The sequence below is a fragment of the Oncorhynchus mykiss genome, chromosome 32 (genome assembly GCF_013265735.2).
Source record: "Oncorhynchus mykiss isolate Arlee chromosome 32, USDA_OmykA_1.1, whole genome shotgun sequence".
Classification (NCBI taxonomy): Eukaryota; Metazoa; Chordata; class Actinopteri; order Salmoniformes; family Salmonidae; genus Oncorhynchus; species Oncorhynchus mykiss.
Window position 1 is genome coordinate 32,907,338 of NC_050572.1, and position 16,622 is coordinate 32,923,959.

Genomic DNA, 16,622 nt, shown 5'->3' on the forward strand with positions numbered 1-16,622 from the left:
ATGGGACATTTCTGCCTTGCTAACTGGTTGTAGTTATAAACGTGCCGTGTACAACGTTAGCAAATTGGACATTTCAGTTTCCTAGTTACCAACTAGCGTTTGAACGCGGCATGAATCGTTGCCTAAAGTGCTTTTATTCATCCAATGATTTTTGAGGACTGAAAAACGTAAGCTGTTATCAAGTGAAATAGACGAATATACGTTTCAGTGGCTGTGAAGCCTATTTGTTTCCCTTATTGGAATCAAATCAAACTGTGTCACATGCGCCGAATACAAGTGTATTCCATACCTTTAAACGCTTACTTACAAGCTCGTAACCCACAGTTCAGTTCAAGAAAGAGTTAAGAAAATATTTTCCAAATAAACTAAAGTAAAAAAATAATAAAAAGTAACACAATAAAATAACAATAATGAGGTAATATACAGGGGGTACCAGTACCGACTCAATGTGCGCCGAGGGTACAGGTTAGTCGAGGTAATTTGTACATGTAGATATGAGTGAAGTGACTATGCATAGATATTAAACAGCAAGTAGCAGCAGTGTACAAAACCAACGGGGGTCAATGTAAATAGGTAGAAGCTGTTAAGGAGCCTTTTGGTCCAAGACTTGGTGCTCTGGTACCGCTTGCCATGTGGTAGCAGAGAAATCAGTCTATGACTTGAGTGACTGGAGTCTCTGACAATCTTTTGGACTTTCCTCTGACATGCCTAGTATATAGGTCCTGGATGGCAGGAAGCTTGGCCCCAGTGATGTACTGAGCCCTACGCACTACCCTCTGTAGTGCTATATGTTCTATTCCTATTCATTAAATTGTGCAGACCTGGAGAAAATATAAACGCTATGACAATACTGTTTTCACTGTAGGCTTGCATTGATAACTTCAATCATATACATCAAATACATCAAATTCATTCACATACCATCAATAATTTTATTATTTAACAATTATGATAAACAAAATGTAAAATCCAGTCTAACGGTTTGGAAGTCTTTATTTCATGATACATATCTAATCATAATCTCACAATTGATTGCTCTGACATCTCATCCCTCTGCCTCACCCATTTCCTAGTTCCCCACGCTCACAATTCTAAGTTCCTCCTCCTTTTTTACTTCCTTCCAAAACCGAACCCAAAGCCTCCCTTCTCTCTGCTGAAAGCCTGAAGCCCAACGGCAATGTAGGAGCCTTATTCCCGTTTCCTCCTCCCTCTTGGTAGTGCAGAGTGTCCATGGGGTGGCCGAGGAAGGGACCCAGAGGCCTCTTCTCCAGATCCACCCTCTGGCCCCTCCTCATGCCCTCCTGTCTCCAGCTGTTCTCAGCCACCAGCTCCCTGAGCAGGCCCGGGCGTGGGTCCTCTGGCCTAAACTCCCGAAGTGGACCCCTGGGGCGGAGGCCCGCCGCAGCTACAGCCCTCGGGGACATCCAGGAGTCCTGGAGCTGGAGTAAGGCCACCTCCCACTCAGGGTTATCCAACGTGGGCAGGATGGCAAGGGGGAAGTGGGATGGCCCGTGTGCCCCCGGGATGGGAACCAGAAGAGCCAGGGAGAAAAAAAGAGAGAGAGCATCGGCTGAGAGGCACAGAGAAGGAACGAGGATAATCTCATCTATAGGTTGTTGGAAATAAAAAGTAGTTATGAAATAAATCACAAAATGGAAAAATAGACTGTCAATGCATCATAGATTGCAAATCTATCCAGATATTCACAAAGCCCACATTCTTAGGGCCCCATTCAAGAAAAAGGCTAAATTAACTGTGTGGAGCAAGAAACAAGCATTCCTCTTTCCCACAACTACCCTGAAATAGCACCAAGTGGATTAAAATAGGTGTGCTGCTGTAACAGTATAGCTTTCATCCCTTCCCTCGCCCGACCCGGGCTCGAACCAGGGACCCTCTGCACACACAGACAACTGACACCCACGAAGCATCGTTACCCATCGCTCCACAAAAGCCGCGGCACTTGCAGAGCAACGGGGACAACTACTTCAGATTTCAGAGCGAATCACGTCACCCGATTGAAATGCTATTAGCGCTCACCACCGCTGACTAGCTAGCCATTTCACATCGGTTACACTGCTAGACACCATGTCCTAACATGCAGATTTCTACAGGCATTTACATGGTTCTATTTACTATGTAAGCACTGAATCATGTGTACCTGCTGTACAGACAAACTGAATATCAACGTCCACACCTGATACCAACACATTAGCATTGATGGATCAATTGGCTTACCTTGTAGAATGTGTTTCTGCCTTGACCCTTTAAATACCCCCATAAATGTAGAGTTTCAGCTGACAGCATCGTGTCCTCAATTGGTTAATCGGGCCCTTGATGCACATGTAATGCAACATCTAAATTCTTCTGACTTGGAAACAGGCCTCACTTAACTGATGGATTCTAGTGTCCAATTATTGTGCTTGATTGTGAAGTGAGTCTTTAGGACTTTCGAAGAAACCTTGTCAAGGTCTCAGTCATTAAGGTCACCTCACAGGGAGGACACGGACACACCTGAAAGAATTCCATTGTCCGGTTTCCTGACACAATCATTATAGACATTCATAAATACTCTGGATCAGTGACCTTTCTCAAAAAACATCATATAACCAGAGGTCACACTATAGATTCAATTAATTACTAAACAGAGCCGGTCATCTTCATAGAGGTGCTTTGTATATTGACATTTTATGAGGATTGTAGCCATTTTACATTTTGGTTGTTTAGCAGACACACTTATTCAGAGTGACTTACAGTTGTGAGTGCATAGATTTTCATAATTTTACATACTGGTCCCCCCTGGGAATCGAACCCACAATCCTGGTGTTGCAAGTGTCATGCGCTAACAACTGAGCCACATAGGACCTCATCCTATTCATCCTTAACCTGGTCTGTTAAAACCAATATATAGGGTGCCTCCTGAGTGGCGATAAGAAACCCTGCCTCCCGAGTGGTGCAGTGGTCCAAGGCATTGCATCGCAGTGCTAGCTGTGCCACTTGAGATCCTGGTTTGAGTCCAGGCTCTGTCGCAGCCAGCCGTGACCGGGAGACCCATGGGGCGGTGCACAATTGGCCCAGCGTCGTTAGGTTTGACACATTAGTGCGGCTGGCTTCCAGGTCAGGCGGGCATTGTGTCAAGAAGCGGTGCGGCTTGGCTGGGTTTCAGAGGACGCACGGCTCTCAAACTTCGCCTCTCCTGAGTCCGTACAGGAGTTGCAGCGATGGGACAAGACTGTAACTACCAATTGGATACCACGAAATTGAGGAGATAATGGGGTTAAAAATAATCTAGTAAAGTATGAATTATCAGATTTGACCGACTGATTGCTGAAGAACTGTATTACCGTATCTGTTGAAAAATGCTTTTAGACAATGAGTAAACAGACAACCTATACTTCCATCCGTTAATACAGCCCATTTATTAAAGTACAAAGAGCTCGTAGTCATATTTGTGGTGGGATTCAGATACATGCTCTTACACACATTCCCTGACACTCAGTGTGTACAATATCATAACAAACACAAGCATCTATACATCTCTAAACTACTTGCGCATATTGATATCATAACAGCCATGACAAACCGTGGAACAAAACAAGGAGCGAGGAATAATCATAAAATGCTTAATTTACCATAGCATTATTATAACTAAAATTCTATCAGTTCACGGAGCTGTACCGTCAACATGCCTAACTTTGACCACGTCTACATGCACACCAATATCCACTTATTATTCGGGATACTCAAGTATTCTGTTTTTGAGTTGCTCCATATAAAACATCCTATCCTGATTACAATAACCCGAAAAGGTTTGTATCCCGGTTATGAGACACCCGGATAAGAAGGCTGGGACATGCTGATCTTCGACGGGATACTGTAGCATGTAAACATCAAATTCAGTTTACTGTTGTTTTTCGCGGTCTGCGCAGGCTCAGTTTCACATAGCATGGGTGATGTTTTTATCTGATTGTCAAACTCACTTGAAAAAGATAGGCTACCTGTGCAGTTCGATCCATCATAATTCCAGTCATTTGTTTTGCTGATACTCTGTACCGGACTGCATAGCCTACTGGCTTAGGCTACTTTCCCCCATAATTTAGATACATTTCTGCAGGCCATATTAACATTTTTGACATTTGGTAGGCCATTTGTTTGTCAATTATAGTTAGACACTTGTAGCTTCTCTTCTGTCATAACTTGTTGTCCTGGAAGACTAAATAGCGTAGTGCTCACCAGAATAATGTAAACATGGTACTTCAACCATATTATTGACCGAGTCAGAATCGCCTTCTCTGCCCAATCCAGACTCCCCAAAATCATAGGTCATCAAAGGGGAGAGCCTTGGTGCACCCTGGGGATTGTAGTCCAGGAAGAACGAGTCTTTAAAGCCTGCTGATTGGTCGGCGGGGCTTTGGGGCGGGTCACTGAGAGGGGCGGTGAGCAGAGAGAGCTCCAGTTGGTCGATGGTGCTGGTCTGGAAGGACTGGTGGGAGGTCACTAGGGACGGGGAGGCTGTAGCCATGGTGTCGAACCTCTGGGGGGCGGGTGAGTTGCTCTGCGACTCGTCGGCTGAGAGGGAACGCCTCAGCTTGGCCCTTGCATTCTGGAACCACACCTGAGAGCGTGTGTGTGTGAATGTATAAGAGAGAGATAGAGATGAGAAATCACAATAATTTTAAGCATGACCTAAATGTCCATTGGCGACAGTTTGTCCGCATAATCCTGTACTGATTTTTTTTGGGGGGGGGGATCTACTCCGGTCAAAATTTGTTCACAGTTAAAATCCTATGTTCTATGTCTCAAACCTGAAGCACTCTCTTGGGCAGACCGGTCCTGTGAGACAGACAGCTCCAATCCTTGCCATCAGGGTTGTGTTTCAGGGCAAAATAGGACTCCATGGCTCTCAACTGTTCGCTGCGGAAACATGTTCTTATTCGCTTAGTCCGCCTGCGGGCCCGGCCGCCTGTAACACCATCGTCCAGTCGTGGCTCAGGGCTGCTGACAGACTCCTCCCCTTCTCCTGTATCAAGGTACGTTGATATAGCAGACTGTCCATTTGTAAACGTGAATATCATCTGTCATCTTCGAATAACTCACCTTCTCTCTGCTTGAGGTGGAGCTTGTGAGAGGGTGGCGCACTGCTGTCATCATGGTAATGTGATTGACAGTACAGGCTCTGCCCGTGTTGACTGTATAGGTTTCCAGGCATCAAAGTGACATCACACTCCTATGAAATATAGAATTACCACCATTAATGTAATTAAAACCGGTGCCTGGAGAGAGAGACTTCAATAGCCTCCTGTTATGTTCCTATTAAAGTGTATTCAAGCTTACGTTTGGGCCTCTTGCCTTCGCCAGAGCTTTTAAAAGTGAAAGTGTACCTAGATTGACTAATACAGAATTATTTGATTTTATGCATTTCACGTCACCATTACCACAGGTTTCAGTAATAAACAAGAATTCTCCCCCCTAGCTTACGGTGGGGGTAATTGCTCCACCTTATACTCGGAAAGGCTAGGGCAGGGTTTCTTTATCCCTTTTTCTCCCCAATTTCGTGGTATCCAATTGGTAGTTACAGTCTTGTCTCATCGCTGCAACTCCCGTACGGACTTGGGAGAGGCGAAGGTCAAGAGCCATGCGTCCTTTGAAAACACAACCCAGCCAAGCCACACTGCTTCTTGACAATGCCCGCTTTACACGGAAGCCAGCCGCACCAATGCGTCAGAGGAAACGCCGTACACCTGGCAACCGTGTCAGCGTGCACTGCGCTAGGAGTCCCTAGTGCGCGATGGGGCAAGAACATCCCTGCCGGCCAAACCCTCCCCTAACCCGGACGACGCTGGGTCAATTGTGCGCCGCCCCATGGGTCTCCCGGTTGCAGCCGAGCTGTGACAGAGCCTGGACTCGAACCGGGATCTCTAGTGGCGCAGCTAGCCCTGCGATGCTGTGCCTTATAGACCACTGCACCACTGAGATGAAAAGACATCCAAAATCTCACACCATTTCTTCTTGATTTGGGTCATTGGAGGATGCAAATTTCTCATTTGGGCCTCGAGCTGAAAAAGTTATACAGAAGTGTCTAGGAGGTAGGGTAGGGGCTAGTGGTCAAAGTAGAATTGGACAGGTACTGCAAGTGCTAATTATAGACCCAAAATAGCTAACCTGGCAGGAAAAGCATTCAGGGTGAAACGTCAGATCACCAGACCTCATGACCATTGCTGACGACGGGATTGGCTGGGAGCAGCGGGCACATCGTCCCACACTGAATAACCTGGTCAGTTAGAGAAATAAGATCTCTGTTAGCACTCATCATTCTTGAACAATATGAGGACTGAGCATGTATTTTACAACATTAACATGCTCCACTAAAGGAAATCCTCTAAGACAGAAGAGAAAAGTGTACAAATAGAAGACTGTCGTCAGTAGCCTGCAGAGTATTACCGTACAAGAAAATGAAGAAGGGACCAAAACAACCAAATGAGTAGTCTGGTGCAGATAAGTAGAGGCAGAATCAAAGCAACCAGGACACAAGTGTCTACAATGGGTGAAGACTGGAGTCACCTGCAGTAGTCCTGCTGACAGTAGATGCTGCCGTCACGGCAGTAGAGTGTGAGGTGCGTCTGGAGCTCACACTGGCATTGGCTACAGCGGAGACACGCCTCGTGCCACGCCCGCCCTGCAGCCAATAGGACAAAGCGGTCGCAAACACGTCCCTCGCAGCCGGCACACACCAACGGCTCCTCTACTAAGCCTGTAGCTGGAGACTGCAAAGCAAGAATAGAAAAAGGTCATTCCAGGTCACAAGGGCTCCGTTGTAATACTTTACAAATGCATCCCTCCTTCCGCCGTTACTTGAGGTAATCACTTTGACATGACTGGAGAGGTGTAAACAGACTCATGTCAGATCAATGATTAACACTAGATAATTTAAACAGGGTCATGAAGACACATTTTAGGGGATCGTGGAGGCCACTGTGTATAAAAATAGAGCCACATTTCCTGGTTTCCCTGCAATCACCATTACTTCCATCAAACAAGACAACTCAGAATGTAGGTAATGGATTTCCTGCTTACTTTATGTACATAGTGGCTGTGTGGTCTATCAAACAAACTGAAGCCTGTTAGCCGAAGTGTGCACATGTACGTTCATTATGTTGAACCCAGTTTATACCGGGAACAGTTTTCAGACATGCACTACTGGAGCAGTGCAAAAAAGGAGCAAAGCTTCTCTTTATGGGAAGTCATGAACTATTCATAAAAACCCATAGAAGACAAATGGAGTGTAGGGCCCTTGGACATGCATTGAGACTGTTCTCACATGACTACATTGTAAAAATACTGTCAAAATGTTAAGATATTTAGTCAAGAATTTATCCAATTCCATATCATTTGTTTTACAGATACAATGTTGTTAACATTCCTTAACAGGCAAAAAATATGGGGCATATTGCTATTATATAGTCCACATATACAGTACTGTATGGGTTTTAGCCAACTCCTCTATTGTTGTCATAACATGCATGTATGGACGTCAGAACAGTCTGGGACCAGGCTACAGACATGCATAATTCTTATCATTGGTTCAGGCTAGCTGGGGCTTACACTGGCTTTTGAATGATCCTCTCCTAATTGTCTGCTCCCCTGGTTCACTGACTCCTCCCCCTCGTCACCATGGAGGCTGCCATACAATAAGCCCTCCAGGGTGCTGCTGTCCTCTGGTGACATCATGATTGCCCTTGTGACAGAGGGGAAAAGGATGGATATGGATCACATCAAATAACAATGACATTTAAAAGAGTTCATGCTTATTCATTACACGACTTCATTATGTTTATTTCTAACACTATCCTTGCAGTTGATACTTCCATCTCCAATCCTAAAATGCACCTTTTACAAACATTTACAATAGATGCAAGTAGACAATGTGGAATTAGAACGGATTTAGATTATCTTGGCAAACAAATACATTGCTCTTAACATAACTATTCAATTAATTGGCTTGACTTGACCCATGAGCATAAAATGATCTTACCTGACGTGTTGATGTCCTGAAAGAATGCACTTCTTTTGGTTCCCTGAACAATATCCCCTTTAAAATGACAACTTAATGTGCATTATGGCACTTGAATAAACAGTACCATTCTCTGTCCAACCCCTTCTCTTTGACTCCAAAAATCCTCATGTCCACACCATTATTGTGATAATACGCTAAAACAGTGTTCCCGCTCCTCTGTAGTCGTTCAACTGGTGTGCCGTTAACTTTAAACATCGAACTCCCTAAATGTTGCCCGGTGTGATTCTCGGTCCCAAGCGAAGCCTCAGCACACCTGTAAACAGGACCATCAGGAGCTGTTTCAGGCAGGTGTGAGAAGATTGGATTGGCTGCGCTGCCTGCTGGGAAAGCGGGTAGATCAGGGGCCAGGAGGCAGCAGAAAGCTGTCCCAAGAGACCAATTAATTTTTTTTTTTAAGAGCCAAAAGGGGCATCTTGGAACACCACACCATAGGCTGAAAATACAATGAGACAAAGGCAGTGGATAAAACCACATGCACACAAACACCACAGATGCATGTTAAATTTGGGCATGAAATATAACATGAATAAAATGAATTTCCGGGTTCTAAGTATGGATCTGTAATCCTACAATAGCTGTATGGGAACAGGTATACAAATGTGAGGCATTTCTAATTGTTTATCCTACTGAATAAAAACATTTATTCAAATCCAACATTAAAACATTATTTACAGTAAATCTCATATTTGACCACTATACTAACTTGTCTTCGGTGGCATGAGGGCCCAAAACACAGATGAACTAAAGCAGTATACCCAAAAGTGTTTTTCCTTCAACGTACAAAAACAACTTTTTTTAAAATCAAAACATTTGTCAACATTCCTTGCCTGGGTGAGCATTTTGTTATAGAATATACTGAGTTTATAACTGGCGTGAACGTAATGCATGTGTATTTGGGGCAAATTATATCCACTGATGCTTTGCATCAAAACATAGCATTGTTAGAGGTCCTCAGCACACCATGGTCAGTAGTTTAAAACAATATATATTAAAAAGACACACTGCTCGCACCTCAATGGCTCATCTGAGTGTTCTCAGAGATGATCCACTCCTCGAATTCGCCGGGCAAGCTGAATGTCACGGGGGAATAGCGTTACACGCTTGGCGTGGATGGTACACAGGTAGGCATCGGAAAACAGTAAAACGAGGAAAGCCTCTGCAGCCTGGAAGAGAAAGAATGGTGTCAAAAAATTATGACCAGGAAACGTTCAGATTGACAATAGTTAATAAGGATACAATTTTTTTATATTGCAGATATGTAAATAAAAACTTTTTCAAAATAAGTGTACTATGATGTTATTATAATCAAACATTTTAAAACTGTAAGATTTAGAGTATTGATATAACAGTTCTTCAAATAAGCACAGGAGTGGGAACCAACCTACCTCCTGCAATGCCAGAAGAGCATACACCTGCCATCTCATGAAGTCCCTGCTATACGTCTGGCACACCTCCCGAACCTGAGTAGACAACCTGAGTAAACAACCTTGAAATTCGCTGAAGATAAATAATCACTAATAGGAAATATTAACTTGGGGTAGCAACTTTAATTGTAAAAACAAGCATTTTAGTTCATCTTTCTTTTATTATTTATTCCAAACTAAGACACCACCAGCTTCCCAGTCCCTCCAGGATTTTTGCAACATACAGTGCCTTGCGAAAGTATTCGGCCCCCTTGAACTTTGCGACCTTTTGCCACATTTCAGGCTTCAAACATAAAGATATAAAACTGTATTTTTTTGTGAAGAATCAACAAGTGGGACACAATCATGAAGTGGAACGACATTTATTGGATATTTCACATTTTTTTAACAAATCAAAAACTGAAAAATGGGGCGTGCAAAATTATTCAGCCCCCTTAAGTTAATACTTTGTAGCGCCACCTTTTGCTGCGATTACAGCTGTAAGTCGCTTGGGGTATGTCTCTATCAGTTTTGCACATCGAGAGACTTCATTTTTTCCCCATTCCTCCTTGCAAAACAGCTCGAGCTCAGTGAGGTTGGATGGAGAGCATTTGTGAACAGCAGTTTTCAGTTCTTTCCACAGATTCTCGATTGGATTCAGGTCTGGACTTTGACTTGGCCATTCTAACACCTGGATATGTTTATTTTTGAACCATTCCATTGTAGATTTTGCTTTATGTTTTGGATCATTGTCTTGTTGGAAGACAAATCTCCGTCCCAGTCTCAGGTCTTTTGCAGACTCCATCAGGTTTTCTGCCAGAATGGTCCTGTATTTGGCTCCATCCATCTTCCCATCAATTTTAACCATCTTCCCTGTCCCTGCTGAAGAAAAGCAGGCCCAAACCATGATGCTGCCACCACCAAGTTTGACAGTGGGGATGGTGTGTTCAGGGTGATGAACTGTGTTGCTTTTACGCCAAACATAACATTTTGCATTGTTGCCAAAAAGTTCAATTTTGGTTTCATCTGACCAGAGCACCTTTTTCCACATGTTTGGTGTGTCTCCCAGGTGGCTTGTGGCAAACTTTAAACGACACTTTTTATGGATATCTTTAAGAAATGTCTTTCTTCTTGCCACTTTTCCATAAAGGCCAGATTTGTGCAATATACGACTGATTGTTGTCCTATGGACAGAGTCTCCCACCTCAGCTGTAGATCTCTGCAGTTCATCCAGAGTGATCATGGGCCTCTTGGCTGCATCTCTGATCAGTCTTCTCCTTGTATGAGCTGAAAGTTTAGAGGGACGGCCAGGTCTTGGTAGATTTGCAGTGGTCTGATACTCCTTCCATTTCAATATTATCGCTTGCACAGTGCTCCTTGGGATGTTTAAAGCTTGGGAAATCTTTTTGTATCCAAATCCGGCTTTAAACTTCTTCACAACAGTATCTCGGACCTGCCTGGTGTGTTCCTTGTTCTTCATGATGCTCTCTGCGCTTTTAACGGACCTCTGAGACTATCACAGTGCAGGTGCATTTATACGGAGACTTGATTACACACAGGTGGATTGTATTCATTATCATCATCATTAGTCATTTAGGTCAACATTGGATCATTCAGAGATCCTCACTGAACTTCTGGAGAGAGTTTGCTGCACTGAAAGTAAAGGGGCTGAATAATTTTGCACGCCCAATTTTTCAGTTTTTGATTTGTTAAAAAAGTTTGAAATATCCAATAAATGTCGTTCCACTTCATGATTGTGTCCCACTTGTTGTTGATTCTTCACAAAAAATACAGTTTTATATCTTTATGTTTGAAGCCTGAAATGTGGCAAAAGGTCGCAAAGTTCAAGGGGGCCGAATACTTTCGCAAGGCACTGTATGTGATAATATTGAGATGATTTGACTATTGTATGCAGTAATAGTGACGTGATAGGTCAAATATGCAAGCTCTCGCATAATATGTGGGGAATTGTCGATTTTGCAAAGAAATATGGAATCCTGGAGAGACTTGTTTACCCACATACACAGCAGAGTTCACAGGGCTTTACAGGATTAACTATGTATCATCAACAACAGGTAATGTATTGTTAGAGAGTGGCAGCATCCATCTAAGAATGTAAGGTGGTTGTAAATCGGTCCACAGGAGCCATGTGCTAATCAACCTCTACTATGCAAGACAGTGATGCGACAAAGCCAGTGGTATTTTACCAGGCGCGCAAACGGTCCCTTGCGCAAAAGCAAGTCCGTGCTCTTCTGGTACTTTCGAATTTCCATCAGAGCTCGGGTGCCAGGGCGAAACCTCCTCTTTTGCCGGGAGGGAGCTACACCTGCAGGGGCTAGAGAGATCGAAATCATCTTTAAAACAATGAGAACCTTATTATTATTATTATTATTATTATTATTATTATTATTATTATTATTATAATAAAATATTTATTCATTCCAACATTTTCAACTAGTGGTCACATACATAGCTAAACAAAAAGTTTGCTTCAGTGTCAGGATTGAGAAGGCATGAGTCAAACCACATTTCCCCTCCTCCCCATCTTCCTCACCTGATGGTCCGCTCAGCCGTGCTGCCGGTGATGTTGAAGCAGGCGCGGTTGGGGCTGGAGGCCGACGCTTGGGTGTTGCACCCTTGCGCCGGCTTGCAGAAGAGCCGTCAGGATCGCGACGAGGCATCCTCCAATACTAGTTCACAACACTGAGTTAAAGCCACACCTTTGCCTGATGGCGAAGAGAATATGGAGAAAAGATGCATTTAGTGACTTGATCCAGTATTGACCATATAAGTTCTTGGACTTCATCATTAATCTTGCATGTCATCATCACACACCTGACCTGTAAGCCAATAAGTAAAAAGGGTTGGACTCAGACTGGATAAAAAATAAAAAGCATAATTTATGTCTTTATGACAAGGGTGTCAAACTCATTCCATGGAGGGCCTGAGTGTCTGCTGGTTTTTGTTACTTTTCAAAATTGTATCAAATTAAGACCTAGACAACCAGGTGAGGGGAGTTCCTAACTAATTCATGATATTAAATAGCTTAATCAGGTACAAGGAAGGAGTGAAAACCTGCAGACACTCGGCCCTCCATGGAATGAGTGAGGGGTTTCGATTAATCTCGGGCGGGTGCAAGTGTAGGTGTGTTTTGCACTGGCTGAAAGTTGATTGCATTCGATCTGAAGTGAGCCAGGTGCTCCACTCAGGGCGAAGTCAGCACAAAACTAAAAGTTACATAAGCAAGCACTTGTAGTAATGAGTAGGATTTCACATGATTTCAAGTGATTGATTTGATAAAGGTTTTCTATCTGCCTTCCCATTAAAAAAATAGGTTTTGGGATGGAAAAACGCTTTCAGTGTAAACTTAAAACTAAAACCAAATATAAAGTACTTGGAACAAAAATATAAATGCAACAATTTCAAAGATTTTACCGACTTACAGAAATCAATTCATTTTAATTAATTAATTAGCCAGGCCCACCCAATCAGAATGAGTTTTTCCCGACAAAAGGGCTTTACGGACATATTCAATCAATCCCTATCCCAGTCTGTTGTTCCCACATGCTTCAAGAGGGCCACCATTGTTCCTGTTCCCAAGAAAGCTAAGGTAACGGAGCTAAACGACTACCGCCCTGTAGCACTCACTTCCGTCATCATGAAGTGCTTTGAGAGACTAGTCAAGGACCATATCACCTCCACCCTACCTGACACCCTAGACCCACTCCAATTTGCTTACCGCCCAAATAGGTCCACAGACGATGCAATCTCAACCACACTGCCCTAACCCATCTGGACAAGAGGAATACCTTGGTGAGAATGCTGTTCATCGACTACAGCTCGGCATTTAACACCATAGTACCCTCCAAGCTCGTCATCAAGCTCGAGACCCTGGGTCTCGACCCCGCCCTGTGCAACTGGGTACTGGACTTCCTGACGGGCCGCACCCAGGTGGTGAGGGTAGACAACAACATTTCCACCCCGCTGATCCTCAACACTGGGGCCCCACAAGGGTGCGTTCTGAGCCCTCTCCTGTACTCCCTGTTCACCCACGACTGCGTGGCCACGCACGCCTCCAACTCAATCATCGAGTTTGCGGACGACACAACAGTGGTAGGCTTGATTACCAACAACGACGAGACGGCCTACAGGGAGGAGGTGAGGGCCCTCGGAGTGTGGTGTCAGGAAAATAACCTCACAGTCAACAAAACTAAGGAGATGATTGTGGACTTCAGGAAACAGCAGAGGGAACACCCCCCTATCCACATCGATGGAACAGTAGTGGAGAGGGTAGTAAGTTATGTTCCTCGGCGTACACATCACAGACAAACTGAATTGGTCCACCCACACAGACAGCATCGTGAAGAAGGCGCAGCAGCGCCTCTTCAACCTCAAGAGGCTGAAGAAATTTGGCTTGTCACCAAAAGCACTCACAAACTTCTACAGATGCACAATCGAGAGCATCCTGTCGGGCTGTATCACCGCCTGGTACGGCAACTGCTCCGCCCACAACCGTAAGGCTCTCCAGAGGGTAGTGAGGTCTGCACAACGCATCACCGGGGGCAAACTACCTGCCCTCCAGGACACCTACACCACCCGATGTCACAGGAAGGCCATAAAGATCATCAAGGACAACAACCACCCGAGCCACTGCCTGTTCACCCTGCTATCATCCAGAAGGCGAGGTCAGTACAGGTGCATCAAAGCTGGGACCGAGAGACTGAAAAACAGCTTCTATCTCAAGGCCATCAGACTGTTAAACAGCCACCACTAACATTGAGTGGCTGCTGCCAACACACTGACTCAACTCCAGCCACTTTAATAATGGGAATTGATGGGAAATGATGTAAAATATATCACTAGCCACTTTAAACAATGCTACTTAATATGTTTACATACCCTACATTATTCATCTCATATGTATATGTATATACTGTACTCTATATCATCTACTGCATCTTTATGTAATACATGTATCACTAGCCACTTTAACTATGCCACTTTGTTTACATACTCATCTCATATGTATATACTGCACCCAATACCATCTACTGTATCTTGCCTATGCCGCTCTGTACCATCACTCAGTCATATATCTTTATGTACATATTCTTTATCCCCTTACACTTGTGTCTCTATAAGGTAGTAGTTTTGGAATTGTTAGCTAGGTTACTTGTTGGTTATTACTGCATTGTCAGAACTAGAAGCACAAGCATTTCGCTACACTCGCATTAACATCTGCTAACCATGTGTATGTGACAAATACAATTTGATTTGATTATTACAGTCAATACTCGGCAACTGCTAAATGTTGTCTCAGTTACATGGCAGAATCTCTGGAAATGAGCTCAATTGTGAAATTCTGAGAATTGCAGGAAATGTTCTTACAATTGCTAAAATGGCGCACAAAAAAAATACAAAGATTGGGGCGTCTGGACGACGCACCATGCTGCCTTGTTGACAAAATTACAGAGGCGCAGATTACTGTTCTATTTGAGACCGCAAACCTCTCCCCCCAATTTTCCCTCGATAACGTGACCGCCATAGTCCGGTGTACCCACAGGCCAGATTAATCGAACCCCCTCAGTGACACATGCTACCTTTGAGTGAATGTTGTTACGATGGGGGAAACCTGGAAACAATGCAAAACAACATTCACTCAAAGATAGCTAGCGAACTGGCCACACAACAAGCTAACTAGTAAACGGGCATCGGTATGAAAGCAAAGAACTTGGCAAATCAAGAATAACAAAAGTTAGCTAGCAAACTGACAAATTCATTTAAGGGAGGAAAGAAAGCTAGCGATAGTTCTTCAGAGAGCGTTGGGCAGCTAACGTTATATTGAGCAAGCATGCCATATCTAACATTGCAAAAAATGCAGGGCTAGCATAACTTTATAACGTGCAAAAATTACACACTTACCAGCCGACACTCATATTTTCCGTGACCAAAAGACAAGCTCAAAATTCAAACGACGCACGTTGGTGTCCTTTTCTTTGCAGAGCCAATTAGATTCATGATTGGCTTGTAAAAACGCCCTGTTTATCGTTGCTCCAATGGGTGGTGTTGGAGAAAGTGAAGCTGTTCTTTTGTGGACAAGTAATCACCCGTCATATCGAGCATCTGCTTTTCCATGAGGTAAACGTATGTATGGTCACTCAGATGTCTGTTTTGACCATACAGCATTTACTGCGATCCGGGCCTCTGCAGAAGTCAGGGCATTCATACCTCTTGAGCTTCGCTCAGCAGCTCAGAGCCATCAACCAATTATGTCAATGCGGAGCTATACAGAGCCCTCTGCACTGTAAACGTTTTTTTGGGGAAGCAATGACGATTTGGCCTAATGCAAGCCTCCTGAGGCTCCGCAACTGCGTGTCACACCCTCCATACGGGGCTTCCGGTACACATAGCCAGATCAAGCATAAATCAGTTTCAAAGAACAGTAGTAACGGCATATATAGCAGTAATATGTAATAACTCTAGTAATACAAATTATAGAGACAGAAATATTCAACATGATTAGATTCAGATGTGTGTATGGTTTGGAGTGGGGGTTATCACAGTGAGTGCGGTTACGTGCTAATATAATAGTTTGATGAAAACGTTTACATGCTTTGCAAGAAGAACGATTTCCCTAATAAACCTGTTTACATGGACACACCTGAAATCAGGTTACCTGATGGAACTCTGATAAATGCAGAAAATCGCCAATCAAAAATAAACATTCTACCACTAATATTTGATTCGGGGGTTTGGATATATATAAGATATATGTGAAAATTCTAAGCAGGGGTGAAGGCATGATTGAGCAAAAACAAAAAAACATTTTATTTTTTATTCTCCTCTGCATAAATCGGCGTTTAGAAGTAGTTTTCACATTAAAACTTTATATGTCCGAACTCAGAATCAAATATTCTTCCCAAAAATTACATGGTAGAATGACATGGTAGAACATTTATTTTGATTGCCAATTTTTCCGCATTTATCAGAGTTCCGTCAGCTAGCCTGATTTCAAATGTGTCCAAATCGTTCTTCTTGCAAAGCATGTGAATCAAACTATTACATTAATCTGACTAGCCACAATAGTCGCATTATTGTGTGCATGGAACCGTACTCAGTGATGTACTATTGCATGCATGTTCTTGTAG

General features: G+C 43.5%; 2 protein-coding genes across 5 annotated transcripts; both read right to left on the minus strand.

Annotated features, from left to right (window-relative positions):
* Window positions 1–3,395: 3,395 nt before the first annotated feature.
* On the minus strand, window positions 3,396–8,171 carry LOC110488328 (LIM/homeobox protein Lhx9). Of its 2 annotated transcripts, XM_021560532.2 has the most exons (7): window positions 8,030–8,171; window positions 7,600–7,732; window positions 6,559–6,761; window positions 6,160–6,268; window positions 5,095–5,224; window positions 4,803–5,017; window positions 3,396–4,612 (listed from the first exon to the last, which is right to left on the minus strand). In XM_021560532.2, the coding sequence occupies exons 2-7, from the start codon at window positions 7,723–7,725 to the stop codon at window positions 4,211–4,213; spliced, it is 1,185 nt and encodes a 394-aa protein (XP_021416207.1). In that variant the 5' UTR covers window positions 7,726–7,732; window positions 8,030–8,171; the 3' UTR covers window positions 3,396–4,210. The 2 variants fall into 2 exon arrangements, with proteins under 2 accessions (XP_021416207.1, XP_021416206.1); XM_021560531.2 differs by lacking the exon at window positions 8,030–8,171 and having other exon boundaries at window positions 7,600–7,811.
* Window positions 8,130–15,800, minus strand: LOC110488332 (histone H3-like centromeric protein A). 3 transcript variants are annotated; one of them, XM_021560536.2, is made up of 6 exons: window positions 15,397–15,800; window positions 12,029–12,200; window positions 11,682–11,809; window positions 9,457–9,531; window positions 9,083–9,234; window positions 8,130–8,324 (listed from the first exon to the last, which is right to left on the minus strand). In XM_021560536.2, the coding sequence occupies exons 2-5, from the start codon at window positions 12,153–12,155 to the stop codon at window positions 9,106–9,108; spliced, it is 459 nt and encodes a 152-aa protein (XP_021416211.2). In that variant the 5' UTR covers window positions 12,156–12,200; window positions 15,397–15,800; the 3' UTR covers window positions 8,130–8,324; window positions 9,083–9,105. The 3 variants fall into 3 exon arrangements, with proteins under 3 accessions (XP_021416211.2, XP_036827664.1, XP_021416209.2); XM_036971769.1 differs by having other exon boundaries at window positions 8,130–8,433; XM_021560534.2 differs by lacking the exon at window positions 8,130–8,324 and adding an exon at window positions 8,466–8,504.
* Between the last annotated feature and the right edge of the window lie 822 nt (window positions 15,801–16,622).